The sequence below is a fragment of the Prorops nasuta genome, unplaced genomic scaffold (assembly GCF_024137725.1).
Source record: "Prorops nasuta isolate Cenicafe-Biocafe unplaced genomic scaffold, Cenicafe_Pnas_1.2 PNAS00015, whole genome shotgun sequence".
Lineage (NCBI taxonomy): Eukaryota > Metazoa > Arthropoda > Insecta > Hymenoptera > Bethylidae > Prorops > Prorops nasuta.
This window is the reverse complement of record NW_027116812.1, coordinates 3,855,067-3,870,654: the sequence shown is the minus strand read 5'-3', so window position 1 is coordinate 3,870,654 and position 15,588 is coordinate 3,855,067. Positions and strand designations below refer to the sequence as shown.

The window sequence follows — 15,588 nt, the reverse complement described above, 5'->3', positions numbered from 1 at the left end:
AACATATTGCGAAGAAGTTTGATACAAATGAGATAGTCAATATGAGACACGGTCCGCGGTTCGTTCGGATGTACAGAGGCAATCTGGACGGAGGCCAGAAGCTAATTCCTACAGTTTGAGTTGATGAAGAGAACGAGACCATTTCGCCACGAAGCTAGTTAAACTTCAGCCACTTCTATTTCCGGTTTGTTCCTAATAGCGGCCACTATGCTCGCGGAGACACTTATACTATATACACACATACATACATGTACACATATATAAACGTTCATGTACAGTTTTCCCAAGTAAGCTGTAATGAAAGCAAATTTTCAACAAAGCTCAAATCTAATTGCCCCCTACGTTCAAGTCTCGGAATTTCCACTGTAGGTACATGCCAAAAAGTCTCTTCACATATATAGATACACGCTACTTGTACTACTTTACGATTTAACTCTGACACGTCCAGTATCTTGAATAGCTTAATTGCTTAGTTAAATATCACAATAATTGTTTTACTGCAAATTGTATTATATATAGATTTAAGGATCTGGCTTTGAATTGTTACATAAATTTGATGGGGAAAGAATTTTAAAGTAGATTATTTACTAAATTGATGAAGCTTATCTTCATATTATTATGAAAGCGTTTATAAGATGAATTAGAATTCACAATACAGATTGGAATACAATAAACGTACAAAGTAGAATAAGTATATGTATATAAATAAAAATTGCTGTGCCAAATGTGTAAATCATAGTTTATCGTTGAATTATTATTCCAAACACATCTGTATCCAAAGTAAGAAAAGGAAAGTACATCTAAATATTTGAGAAGATCAACTATACTTTTCCAATTTTGTCACGTTGTTAGGCATATTATTGGCACAGCTTTTCGATATCCTGTTAACACAATCTGGTAACTGTGATTGCACAGTAGAAACGAAGTGGAATACGGATAAAGGCGTTCATCAGGATGCCTGAGCACGCATTCTCTTGATTAATATTGATTGTCCAACAAGGCTCGAGAAGTTAGTTATACCCACATACTGCATTTGTTGACAGTTTGTCTCTCGATCGAGGGCTTTTGGCTATTTCGAATCTAGCAATTCCGCTATTATCGTTAATCACGAGCAAGTGTATTTACGTGTGTGGTCTTGTGCGAAGCCCTCCGAAGCCATAAACAGAGTAGGAGCACATAAAATATAATTGTGTATTATTTCTACGTGTAGAAATATACCTCACACATATACACACACTTTCACGAATAGATTTTTCCCTCAGGCGTACAATAGTATATAATATACTAAATTAAATATTTATATTTTTACACACATATAATCCACATTATGTATATATATAAGAACACATATGTCGTATGGTTTATGATTCAAACTCGTAGAAATGACTCGTCGTTTTACGACACCCTTGACAGTTAGACGTCATCCGAACGCCATGCGGATAATAAAGTTTTATTTGCTTGGGCTTGCTAATGATTCGTCATGCATTAGGAAGTCGCATTCTCCTAAGCTCGTGGCACCCCAACTATTAACAGACTTTAAGCTAGCGCGCGCGGACTAGAATTATGTATTCACCTTTCCTGTAATTTCATTGAAATTCTATCGCTAAAACGTATATTATATTTGTATAAAACGGCCGAATATGAAAAAATAATGTTATTTCCTGGATGAAACGAAGCTTGGATCGTTTAAAGCTAAATAAATGGAATTATGGTGGAAACGTGGGGGACAATAATTGACATTGACAGAATGAATACACGGCAGTTCACTACAAAAGTATGCGACTTGTCAGGCTTTACGTACGCACCGACTACTTGAGGTTTTCGCATATACCTACAGGAACGTAACTGCGAGAAGATCTCCCTCAGGAGAAAAAGGTAACCGTCGCGCTTCAGAGATTCTCTGGCCGACAGCCAAACATCCAACAGCCAAGAAACTCTCGACTCAACTCTACCTACTCTATCCGACTCCACCACGCTATCAACCCTTGCACCGCCTTTTTCCCCCTTTTCTCCTTTTTCCACCCTCATCCAGCCTTCCGTTCCTTCACCTGCTTCCTTCGTAACTGAAATTCCATTTTCTACCCCCTCCTTCCCCCCCCCCCCTACTCCTCGTGCCTCTTGCCTTTCCAGCACTACCTCGCTCGCTGTCCCTTGGCTTGTCACTCAGATCACTCCCGTCGCTCCTATCGCCTTCTCGTTATCACTCTCCTCCCTTGCTTTTATTAACTTTTCCTCTGCTTTTCTTATTTCTACATCCTCGGTCCTTTTGCTCCGCCTTCCAGTCTGTTTCTACCCCCATCCAACTTTTTCAACATATCCCACACTCCCTTTATCGTGTCTACCTTCTCGCTATAATTATAAAACAGCTATATATATATATAATAAAATAATGACAAGATGGGAAAGTAAAAATTGCAAGCAAAAATCAATAATTACGAGTACCATTCTCCTAATCTTTGCTCCTTTACAAAGAACGATCATCCCTGATGAATAGTATATCTGAATCCTCCAGGGAATTAAAAGCTATTCAAAGGCAAGCCTCCATTTACAAGATCCTGCTTAGCTAGCCAATAGGGAATCCCCCGTGGGTTTGGCTAATTTAAGTGTAAAATTATGCTTATGCGCTTTTCTGTTCGGAGCTTCCTATAAACGTTATTTTGCTCGCAGAGTTTAATTTGACTTTGTTGGATTCGCATTACGCATGCGCTTCCGTGTGCCAGCGTGCGTGTGTGCACGTGTAATTGCGAGTAATTTCATCGAAGCCTGGTACTAATAGCAGTGTATATAGCGAAGCACACGGGTTTGTGTTGTACCCGACCGATGACGGTGAGACTAACTCGATATACTGAAAATTTAAAGTAGATGCGTGATTGGAGTGCCAGGCTGTCGGTGGTGGTGGTGGTAGTGGTGGATAGTTATGCAATAATGCAAGCGTGCGAGTGAGTCAGTTAGAATTTGATGCGCGAGCCAACCGAAAACGCGCAGGGACAATGTCATCCGGGCAGCAAAGCTCATCGACCCAGTTTCTGTCGTGCCATTAGGCAGGATAATCACACTTTTCTTTCGCATACGTATATATACTCGTGCCCGTTCTTCCGTGAGCATCTCACGATCAACAACGAGCGGAACAATTTTCCAGAATCAGCTGGGAGCTCCGGACAAATTACCGAAACGCAGAGCTCGACTATTATGCGTGCACGCTCCATCGACCAAATCGTAATGAGCCTCGCAACTGGGTCGAATTCTAATTAAACCCAAAAGGAACCGAATAAAGCATCTACCCAGTTTTCTTCAAGAACACCGAATAACATCACATTTCGATCAATTGATTGGAAAATCCAACTAATCGTATTGGGTGTATAGGATTGTATTCCATATACGATAAGAAGTAAAATGAGTTTTGTAATTTGTCGAGAGAACAAAAGAGATGATTAAAATAACTGTAGCTTTCGTCGTATGCAATTTATGTATATATTTATCGAAATTTTATTCTTGGATAAATTTGAGATTTTCCGTGCGAATAAACTCGTGAGATTTGCGCATCACAGATTTTGAATCGATGAACCAACATTAGGCGCGGATATAGTGTATTAAGAATAAAATTGTAGATTTCGAGTGGAAGGAATGATGAAGAGATCCTTGAAACGCAGACAATGACAAATTGGCTTGGAATCGCAGTGCGAAGTGTAATTCGAGCAAGCTTAAAGATAAAAAGCGGTGTAGCCGATGTACTGTGTCTCGAAAAGGGAGGAAAAAAAGTAGGAAAGGAGCAAATGAGAAAATGGCAGACCAGTTTTGTGTTTTTCTCAGCTTTTTTTCTTCCTATTTTATTCTTTCCCCTTTCTTGTTTTCGCGCGGCTCGTGCGCGCAACTGCCGTTACATTCCTCTGGTTATTAATTCAGCAGCCAATCTTCACGTTGCGCGAGGTCGTTTCTTTCTTGCCGAGGAAAACATCGCACTCGTAAAACAGTTACGTAGCAGCTTGTTACTGATTTCGTTAAAAACTTGCCACTTCTCGACAGATTACAAATGAAACGATTACTATTATATATAAAAAGAGTAAGCTCCAATTTGGCAATAGATTATACGAAGAGCTTTTGTTCCGTTGGAGAAGGTATATAAGTAATAGGATACGGCATATTACATATGTTTGTATATGTGCAGCCTTTATATTCCATTTCATGGGAAAATTGCAACAGTGTAAAAATATTGCGAAGGGATATCGTTTATGCTGTCATATTTTGTAAGGATTCTGCTAGTGGCTTGGGTGCATTTTTAAGAGTCACATCGATCATAGCACGTGACGCGAAGAACTACTCCAATATCCGTTTGGAAGAACGCGAGGATCGATAGTAGACGGGTGTGAGTAGCTCTCGGTTGGCAGGCGTGACTGCCTCATTTCGGAATGAGTTTTGAGCGATTTGCTTGTTTGTCTTGGAAGACGAAAATTTTTCTGCAAAAAGGGATAATAAGAGGAAAAAATGGAGTCGTGGGAGAGAGGGAGGGAGAGAGAGAGAGAAGATAAGAAAATGTATAAAAAGAGCAAGCACGCTTGAAAGAATCGATCGATAAGGCGAGAATCGTCAGTGACGATTACATTAGTCATGAACTCATTAACTATACAGATAAAAGGAAGGCATCTCGCTACGTCCCGTCAACTAAAATATGTATGAGCTTTCCAACCGACAGACCAGGCCCACGGAGAATGAATGCCGAATTGAATGGCAGCGTCACTCTTCTGTTTGATAGCAAAGGATAGGCCAGAAATCAATTATTAATACCCTAACTGATACGTCCTATAGATGCATCATTACAAATTTTTGATTGACGATCGATTACATCGTGTTATATCAATTTGTCCGCAACGTCAACCAACGAATATCATTAAACCTATATATATATATATGTATATAATGGAAAATATTTCTACCACAACTCGGTCTTTCCAGAATTATTTTAATTATATATATATATAATTTAACCTCTCGCGCACAATAACCGTTTTACGAATTAAACCGAGCAATACAACTCAGAGTTTAGTTATAATAAGGAAAATTGTATCAAATCAAAGCGCATGTTACGGCAAACTTCATGCTGCACTCCATCGCGAAAACTTCTTTGGTAAAATTAAAAAGTAGGAGAAAGAAAAGGCGGTACGCTCTATTGAAATACAAAGTTTTTCAATTAACTGTCTCGAGAGGTTATAAAACGCCTCGACACCGAGCCATTGAAAAAGTGGCGCGTGAAAATTTTCCACGAAAGCCACCCTAAAACGGCGCAGGCGTTCATCAAAATTCTAAATCCGACACACTCGTGCTGCAAACATCTGGTCCGATGTTTTTGTACGCTTTGACGCTTTACACTCCAACGAAACATATATACATACCTGCTAGTGCGAAAACTGCCTGTTATTTCATGTAAATTTCTACCTTTGACGAATGCCTAAGTAAAAATGCTTCATTGACTCGTGATAAAAAAAAAAGAATATATATTATCCATTAAAGTTGTACCTTCATTACACCCTACCATTGAGTTTAGTCCTTTGAAGAATTCTTTAACTTTAAACTTTTCTCGACCAAAATGGAAGGACAGTGACTGATTGATCAATACATTACTGTTTCATAAGATGACTACTCAACGCTATATGAAGCCTTGAATTGTAGAATTTCTAATTACTCTGATTATTTTTAAATCGAAGTGCACGCATAAATTAATCTTTTTTTACTTAGATTAATTTCACTTTTTTCATATATTCAGGTTGACAATAATTAAATAACTACTGTGTATCAGAGATTCAGAAAATCTAAAAATACTATAGAATACAGTAAAAAAGTACATTAGCGTGAAATATGTATATGATTTATTAGGTAAATTTAGATAACTTTAGAGCTAGAGTCGTGATGGACAAAATTACAGCCTTGTAAAGGTTACATGTTAACCTGTTTAAATTCGATATTTTATTAATCGCAAATAAATACCTTAAATTTTAAACATTAAAGTTTCCATTCAATGACAGCAAAGCTTTGAAACTATTAATTTTAGAAATGATGCTCCATGCATCAGGGCTAATTACTGTACGCATATGTACGCTCCAATTTGTATTTTATTAATTGCGTTTAAAAATGTAAACAGCCTGAGCTGAAAGCCCTTAAGACTAGTGTGCAAAAAACAGCGTACGTAAATAAGTTTATTAATCGATTGAAATACGGGTAATTAAGATATTTTATTATTTCGACAATAAGAATTTAATTACATCATAATCTTTCCCAAACGTCGTAAATTTCAATTCGTTAAAATTGTACGAAGCTTTACGATGAATTATGATAGTATTTAGTAAAATACTTCTCTGCCATTCATTTAACTTAATATTCAAATATATTTGTGTTGCAGAATATTTGATGTCGGGAAGTCCAAGGAATTATCCAGCACGGTTTCCTGGTGTCGCTTCAACCCCAACAGTAGCTCGGTAAGTCATTTCAAGTCATACATATTGTAAGCACACATATAAAAATGATTTCTTATATGTGAATTCAATAATTTTAAAAAGTTTTTCTGAATTAAACAAAAAATATCTCTTGAATTTAATTATATTGAAAAAGTTACACTATATATTAACAATTTTAATATTTATCATAAAATACGTACCTGTAAAAAGTAAAATTGAAGCAATAATTCGTTTACCACTATTTTATCCCTAGGTACAAAATTTTAATGTCAAATCCGGGCTTTAGCAAAATTTAACTCATTAATTTATTTGGGATTATGCAAATTAATATTGACGTACTTATTACACAACTTAAAAGAAGAATGTCCGAATAAAAGGCATTGTAAATTCATTAATGAAATTCTGTGACCAGTGGCTTTGATGCATAAGCGAGCAAGAAATGGATTGTAATTTGCATAATTTGATATGATCGGTCAGATCTATCCAATGTCTTCTTGTATATTAATTGATACATGTTTCGAGGGTTTCGCATATCATTCAGCCTCCAACTTAGCATCACAGCCTGCACTGTCTCTGATTAACCCTTGCACAGGGCCACGCCAGACTTTCGTAATATTAATCAAGCATTTCCAATGATTGGCATTCCTGACAGATTTCTGTTCCATACCTATTCTACATTCATTGACATTCTCAGCAAATCCCATTCTCTACTGAGAACATTCTCATCAGGTCATTTTAAGACATATCAAATTTCATACAATAATTTTCATACGAAATATATGATTGACTAATAGATGAAACTCTCATATATTAATTTAAGGATCGTATGTATTTGATAAGCAGAGTGGCAAAGGTTTAATGTTAATTTTTAAAGTTATTGCACTTAAGTACAATGGTAAAAGAGTACAAGAATCATATCAACTTCTTAAAAGCTACTTATCACAAAGGAATTTTCTCAGCGTGTCGTTCGTTGATGGATGTATTAGCACAATAGACGAATCGATCTTTCGTTCTTTCATAATTATGGTTTCCTCCCTTATGTCAAACTGTGAAGCCATCTTCAGGCGAAATGAAATAGCGAGGAGGAAAGATGAAGGAAAGAAGGAAGAAGAACTATAATGGCAGAAGAGAAGAGTATAGAAGGGAAGAAGGCATCGGGTGTTAATGAAAACATCAAGTCAGCGAGACAGAAGGTACTCTGTTGCTGAGGCAACCGTGTTAAAAGAATGCTTACTCTTCTTCCATACCTCCTTTACTTCTTCCTCTTCATTCTTCGAGTCGATCAATTCATCGATACTCTTATTAATCGATTTTGAACAATAAAAACCTAAAGATGGTCCTTAATATATATTGTGAAAAAATTTCTATTAAGTGAAAATTGCTATTATATTCTTGAATCTAAGATTTTTTTTTACCAAACGTATTTTGGAAATGGAATTTTCATTATAGTCTTTGTATCTTATTTATTTTATGCAGATATTTTTTATTTTTTTATTACACATGACTTTCCGTACCGCAAAAATTGGTTTATTTTTTATAGTTTTGTGTTTCTTCTCGTAAAACGAAGACACTATAAGAGCAAGGGCTTCTTTGTTTTAATATTTTGAAATGATATGCATCAGTGTTACTGATTCAAGAGGACAAAATAGGCTGTGGAAAAGATTTCCCGAAATATGCACTTCTCGGCAAAGTATCAGCAGGGGTCTTAGCTCTCTCATGTTTTACACAAAGATGGTCATGACGGTAGAATTATGGGCCAGAACGATAAGACTGTCGCAGATTTATGGCTTAGTAGCACCCACGAAACACGGTAACCTTCCTTCTTACTCTTTGTTCGGTTGCTGCTATGGTATATTCAGTTCGTTTCCTGTGTAGCATCTTTCACTTTTTCTATTTTTCTTAGAATGCTTGTAGTAAAAAGTTTTGTCCACTCACGTACTTAACGATGTACAGTTTTAAATATATTTTCTTGGTATCAGAATTAATATTAATTCGTCGAAAATTAAACTACAATGATTTAACTATCATTTCAAAGATCATTTAACTTAACTATGATGTTTATAGTGTAATCATTTAATTATAATCTTCATTTTTGTTCTATTATCATATTTATAAATTTATTAAAACTTGAATGAAACTTTTATTAAAGTTTAGATTTGTTTTTAAAATAATTACAATTATACAGGGACAAGATTGAATTTGTTGAACGTGTCTGCAAGCTTAGTTATTAAAATCCTAGGCACGCGACACGTACACGTGACAGTGTTATCACTTGTACATACGCACCTTTGTTTAGAGACACCTTATACAATACACGTGTGTTATATAACACACTACACCGAATCACAGTCACACAGCACAGCAGAATTTTACAAATTCGAAAAGCTACGTCACGTTTTACGGTACTGGGTTAATGGGTTCGGCTAATGGTTGAATAAAAATTAAAAGCCTTTCCATTATACTCTGCTACTCGTATGCTATAGTATTTCCCACTGCAATTTGAACTACTGACCGAACGCTTAATATCAATTTAATTTGAAAATATTTTTATCATCAGATTACTATTTTACAATTAGTTTTATTAATTGAAATATTTTGTCGTAAATTTAATTTTCAATGGGACATGTAATATCATATGTTGCCATGAATTTTCAATATCTTTCTCTCTCTCTCTCTCTCTTTAACTTTATACAAACTTAATAACACATCTCTCTGTTTAACTATTACAAGTATAAAAAGGGTCAACTTCACCAATAATAACGAGAAAAGCTTTTTTATCAGATAAAGAATTATCCTCCTTATGGAAAAATTGTTCAAGTAAAAGTTATATTTGGCGTCAAGAGGGGAAACTTATATTGTACTTATACTTTTTATAGAAGGAGATATAAAAAAGATTTCAGGGTCACCTACATTTTTTTTAAATGGAGTGAGGGATAAAGTTTTATATAGTCGCATAATCTTTATTAAATTGAACAACTTCAGCTGGAAACGTCTTTCAAAATTGTGCACACATTAGAAGTTATATAATGATTCCATAGTTACAGGCACTTTCTTCTTTTGTCATACTTTGTACTATATTTATCACAGCTTCACAAAATGCACGTTATTTCTTAAATTTCTTTCTACAACGACTGTTACAGAGTGTAGGAAAATACCAAGAGTTGATTACATGAAAATGCTAGAATCTCCGATACAGTTATATCATTCTGTTGCAATGTTGAACCTTAGCTAAATTGTTATAAGAAAACATGCTCGTAATTACTTGGATTGTTTGAAGTCTGGTACCAGTTAAATTTAATAATTAACTGCAAAGATTTTCTCTTTTATAATATTTACTGTAACTTAAAGGACATTTTCCCTGAGCGTGTCGTATCGCAAACGCTGTAAATTTATACGACTGAGAACTTTTAATGGTATCCAATGTAGATGAACTATAAAGTATGGTGCAAGGCGAAGAGTTGAACAGCTATTCTCTCTATGAGCTTCATGCGGTTTTAACTTAGCGCCATATAAGAATAGCCAGCGCGTACCATAACGGTAAAACTTTCAAATATAAACTAAATCCCTCGTATATCATCAGTTTATTGTAAAATATTGTCAATACGCAATAAATTTTGCCAGATTTTCTTTTTCCTTATACCTTTAACAATTTCATGTTTCCAGTAAAATAGAGTTCTGCAACTTTCGTCAATAATACCTTTACTAATGCTTCAGAAACATTTAATTTTCCTGCACCTGCATTTAGATAAGCATACTATACTGAGTAATCGTATTATTATGTATATTCTTAATAATAGGTTATTAAAATAAATATATAGAAAATATTATTAAGCTATTGAAATTTGAAATATATTATTCATTAGCTTCCTGAAACGATAATTATTTTCTCAATATAATTTTAATTGTTTTTAATTTAAGTGAATTACGGTTAATTTAAAAAATATTTACTGTATTTTGTATCAGATTATTACGTCAATTCAAATGATTCCCTAAGTTGATTAATTTATACGTTTTTTTCATTAATATTAAAACTACTATTTTTCATCGTGTATATACTCAGATTTAATTGCTTCCATTACTACTTTCAACAATCAGTGTATTCAAACTATATCGTAAATCCTTTAAACTTTAGCCTAATTTCGTGTTTGACACCATGCAAAGCTTGCGTTACTCTTGTTCATAAACCAAGCTGGCCATAAACATTAATCCACCCTTATGACTGCACGCATGTCTACCTTAACAGTAATTGATGGTATGCTAATTACAATTTATGCAAAAATTTGTTACTGCAAGTGAAATAAGCTGCTCCAATCTTAGGTAATAGCTCGCTAATGGAACTTTTTTTAGTATGAATTTATTTCTCGACAAAGTTGAAATAAAATTTAGAAATATTTAATACCAAAAGGAAAGCTCGCCGTCAGGTGGAGAAGACAATTGAAAAGGGTCAGTCACGCGTCATTGTCCAGATGAAACGAAAGCTTTTATAAGCACGTGATTATTTCTGTTGCGTTCCATTATTAACTGCCAGTACTGAAACTTTATAATATTTGTCACGTAAAAGGTAGATTTTCGGTACTGCTAGCTAATGACGCAGCAATGCAGTATTCGTACAACTTAATTCAAATTTCGACATCGTTTAAAATAGAATCTCTTATTTTTTTTACTGTATGAAAAATTGTTTTGGAGAAAATAACTGCTATGCCCATTTCGCGTACACTTTTTTTGTGAAATAAGAGGAAGCAGTCTTGTTGGATGGAAAAAAAGGCTTTGCATATCCGGTTTCAATTATACGTTGGGAGGATCTGGCTTCTTTGCTCGCTCCTTTTGTTTCGCATCTAATGGTCTTATATCGAATTACACGTATTTATTTACTCATAGACTGTCAAACCTTATTTCTAGAGGCAAGAGAGCTTGCGAGCTTTCAAAAAACAACTCTTCGGGGAAGAACAGTCGGCAGCATCTTGCCATACTTCAGTAAAATCAAACATAACCGAAGCAAAACATAACTCATCCTAACAATACGAAAAAAGAATATGTGATAAAAACAGCATATTGAAACTCGATAGCAGTTTAATCACAGTATTATATTTATATACTTACAAACAATTCCGTAACAGTTTAGTGACATTTTTCCAAAAAATTATATTTCAGGGTAAAAAAACATGTTCTGCATTTTCGAATATCAAATGCTCATCTCGTATCTGTCAAGCATTCTTATAAAACAGTAAAAGAATAGTGACTAAGTGGACTATAGCAAAAAAAGCACACTATAATAGCTTTACACCTCATTCTCTCAAGTTCAACAATAATTAAATCTTTGAAAATAAATTACTAAAATTCACCTAATACTTCTGTCATTATTACACTCTCCTGTAATAATCACTTCGCACTTTTGATAGAAGCAATATTGTCCGGAGGAAAGAAAAAGTCTAGTCGTAAAATCTCGAATCCTAATAAAACGTGACTCCATTCCATTATACTACAAGGAGGGAGAGATACATTAACAACGTTATTTCACGCTGTGTGACGTCGTTCTTCTCTATTTTCCTTCTTGGCCAGCATTATTCTCTTAGACAAGCGTGTTTTCTACCGGTAACTTTTACCCAGAATTAGCCACTCGTTTTAGCTTCAGGTAGCTAGTGCAGGAAGACATTTGTAAAATAGAGAAAAAAAAAGAAGGTAGATACTATTTGTTTCAACGAAATTATTGGAAGCTTCGATGCAATTAAGGTTGATCAACGATAGGTAAGCTACAAGCAAAATAATAAAATGTAACAGTTTGTTCTCCCGGTTAAAATTTGTACAGGTATAATATCGATCGATTTGATTGTTTGCTTATTATGCTGGAAGGTCTCGATTTTGCAGGAGACCGTTTTCTATTAGGTTGTTAAGTCTCGTGAGCCAGGATGAGCTGGCCAGCTTTTCTTGCAGACTTTCGAGTGAATCAGATTTTATACGTATATAGATATACGTTCAACACATACACAAACGCGTGTGCTCGCTTACGCATGGTCTGCTTAGAAAAGTGGCTCTTCAGAGACCTCGGGCTATTAGAACGGTCCCGAGGAATGAAGGGGATTATTTTAAAGTGGCTTTAACGGCAGATAAGAGCAAAGGGAAGAAATCGCTGATATTTTCAGGGCGTGTCTGGTAATTTGAAGGATGCCTTCTTTATCTCAAACCCTCTCACGATCCTCGTAAAATCTGTGTATATTTTCCGTCTGCTTTAAACCACACACGATGGCAGACAGGTTTCTGTAAACAGCCTGATCTTTTTATGGCTGTTCTTAGATTATTTATCTCGAAACACAAAACGTCGATAAAAGCACAATTTCCTAAATTACACTTCCGACTTATATTTATTCGTAATATATGTTCGTCAATTTGATAGAAGATTTAATATATGTTTAATGTGCTTGTCATGTAGCCCAAAATTAAAGGCAACGAAGCGTGAGAGTTTTCATGATGGGCAAGCCACCCTCGGAAAATACTTTTTTCAGAGATTGAAGACACCGTGAAGACAGACGGTCATAAGAGTGTGCCTAGGGTCTTCGAACTAGTAACAAATTTATAGCGAGGGGAGAAATCATAGCTAAGATGTCGGTAAGAATTTTCTTTCTCGGATGTAATATCTTTTAATATAGCGTAGACACCTTGGCAGCTTTTACGTAAAAACGAGCATTTCCTCCCTAAAAAAGAATAGTTTTTTCCAAAAATCGAGTATATATAATGATGATCGCAAACTAAATCTGCTTTAGTGACTTTATTTTGTCAAGATATAAACAGGCTAAAATTGAGAATGGAGCTCTGTCAAAGGCTCATTAAGAAAGAAAATGCTATATGGAAAGATAAAGTCTCCTGTATAGGCATGCATAATGTAACTTATATTGAAAACGAGATTGCATAATTAGTGACGGGACACGAACATCTCGTTAACTGCAAAATGTTCTGCCTTCACGTGTATTTTAATTGGAATTATAACTGCAGCGTATAATGTTTACACGAATTAAAGGGTAACCGTTGTGTATTTGACACATGAAACCTCGAACTTTTACAGATCTGACGAGGATAGCTGCTCGCCAGCGTCATATAGCCGAGTATACTATATGCATGGTAAAGCTACGTGAAACAACGTGTTACGACATCAAACGCTAGTAGCTGGGGTAGAGATTGATTGTGTCACACCGTCAATGCTAAATTGTTCGTTTGTGAATCTCTTCGTTAATATTTTAATTAAATTCAATCAAGTAACGCCAACGACTCTGTAATTACGAGCCAAGCAAATTGAAAATATCGATAAGTATATAGCGTATTCTCTTTTGTAGTGTAGTAAACCTTATAACTAAAAGAAGATATTCATGACGATGAGTAATAATGACCCCGTGAAAGTATTAAAATTATTAATGCGGAGTACAGCATTCTCTCGCTCATACCCAGCCTAAATTTGATGCAATAGCTACATTAATTGAATGTCACAATCGACGCGTTCAAATTGCTTGACGCAATTATATTAAAAAGTTTTCCCCACCAATATCTTTAGGGATAAAGGAGGCAAGAGATGGACCCTTAATTAGGTACGGTAATCGCAAATCGCAGGGAGCAAATCCAAGTTTGATTTACCATTCACCTGTTTTATCTAGATGCAATTATGCACCCTCGTGTATATTGGGGGATCCGTATAGGCGGATTATGCAAAGGGTAGAGGGTGGAAAGGGGGTGAGAGGGGGTGGGGGATGGTGGATGCGAGCGAGATAGAGGGGAGAGGGAGTGGGAGAGAGAGAGAGAGAGAGAGAGATGGTTTGGTCACGAAGCCCGATCGTGACAGGAGAAAATAGGAGATAGGGGAGAAAAAAGAGAAGTGGGGAGGGGTGGGGGATGCTTTCCACGCTTTCTGCACCGTACGTAGTACGTACTACCCCCGTGCCACTCGCCAGCTGCATAACTCCATTGTTGTATCGATTCATGCAGTACGCGTCAGGTTTTCACTCCGTCCCTCTAGCGAAAAGAGCCGGGTGCTAACTCGCTTTAACGAGCTTTTTCAAATTCGATTTCAAGGTAAAGTTTTGTCAAGCAATGGATAAGCCTGTTAAATTGTCAACATTAGTACTCTCAATCTCGTTAGATTTATATTGATCAAATATGTAAATATATATGAATGTGTGCCATGTATCCACTGTGCAAGTTGTTTCAGAAAGAAAAACTGTGAATCGACTGATGCGAGGAATTTGATGAATGAATGAGAGAAGTATAAAAATAAATGCAGAATTTATAATTTTCTAACTTTTGTCACTTCAATTTTATGGTTTATTAAATTCGTATTTTTTGGTATTAGTAAATGGGAAATGTAGCATAAACTCAAATTTTATAAATGCTTATTGTTCTTATCAACTAATAATTGTTGGGCACTTTCGGATAATTTTGAATACCTGTTTCGGTGACCCAAATGGCTGGTCCTCTAAAGGTTAAATATTTAAATCCTGTGTAAATACTTGTAATTACACTTTACTACACAGCACATATTATAATAATATATAAGTATTTTATATACAGAGAACTATACACCAATATAAATGATTTTGATTTCTCTCGTTGTTGATACTTAATTATTAGTTAATGAGAGCGATTTATTAGCTTTCGTATGAAGCCTGAATTTAGCATTTATTTATTTATTCGTCAAAATCGATATGTCAGCGAATTTGTAGTTGTGTACCTATGTCTAAAATACTCTCTTTAACATACATATAATTCAAACAATTATTCTTTTCTCGTTTTTTGAATTCACTGAAAATAATTATTATGAAAATGATGAATTGCTTAAGATTGAAATATGTCCTTTTTTAATCAAATATGCTTTCGAATTTTTCACCGAGTTTAGCACAATCCAATAATCCGCGCGCTTGAGGTATAGAACAGATATAAAAGTAATAGTGAAGTAAAGAGAAATAATAATTCAATCTACTAACAGTAAAGCAGAAAAAATGGCAAAAGCCGAAGAAGTAAAAGCGTTGCCATAAAATTTTATCGTGCGGGGAACTAAAACTTACGAATACTTTTTTATATTCCATATTTACAGAACATAAATACATATTACTGCTACGATACATGATTCTTGTAATTTTAAAATATGTATAAATACACAAGA

The 15,588-nt window shown here is 35.2% G+C and overlaps 1 protein-coding gene across 1 annotated transcript in view; it reads left to right on the top strand.

The window, feature by feature from the left end:
* Ten-a (tenascin accessory) overlaps window positions 1-15,588 on the top strand; it is a 338,450-nt gene that overhangs the window by 207,174 nt on the left and 115,688 nt on the right. Inside the window, exon 8 of the mRNA XM_066736696.1 lies at window positions 6,392-6,467. Coding sequence (XP_066592793.1) covers window positions 6,392-6,467 — 76 coding nt within the window. The remainder of the gene's footprint in view (window positions 1-6,391; window positions 6,468-15,588) is intronic.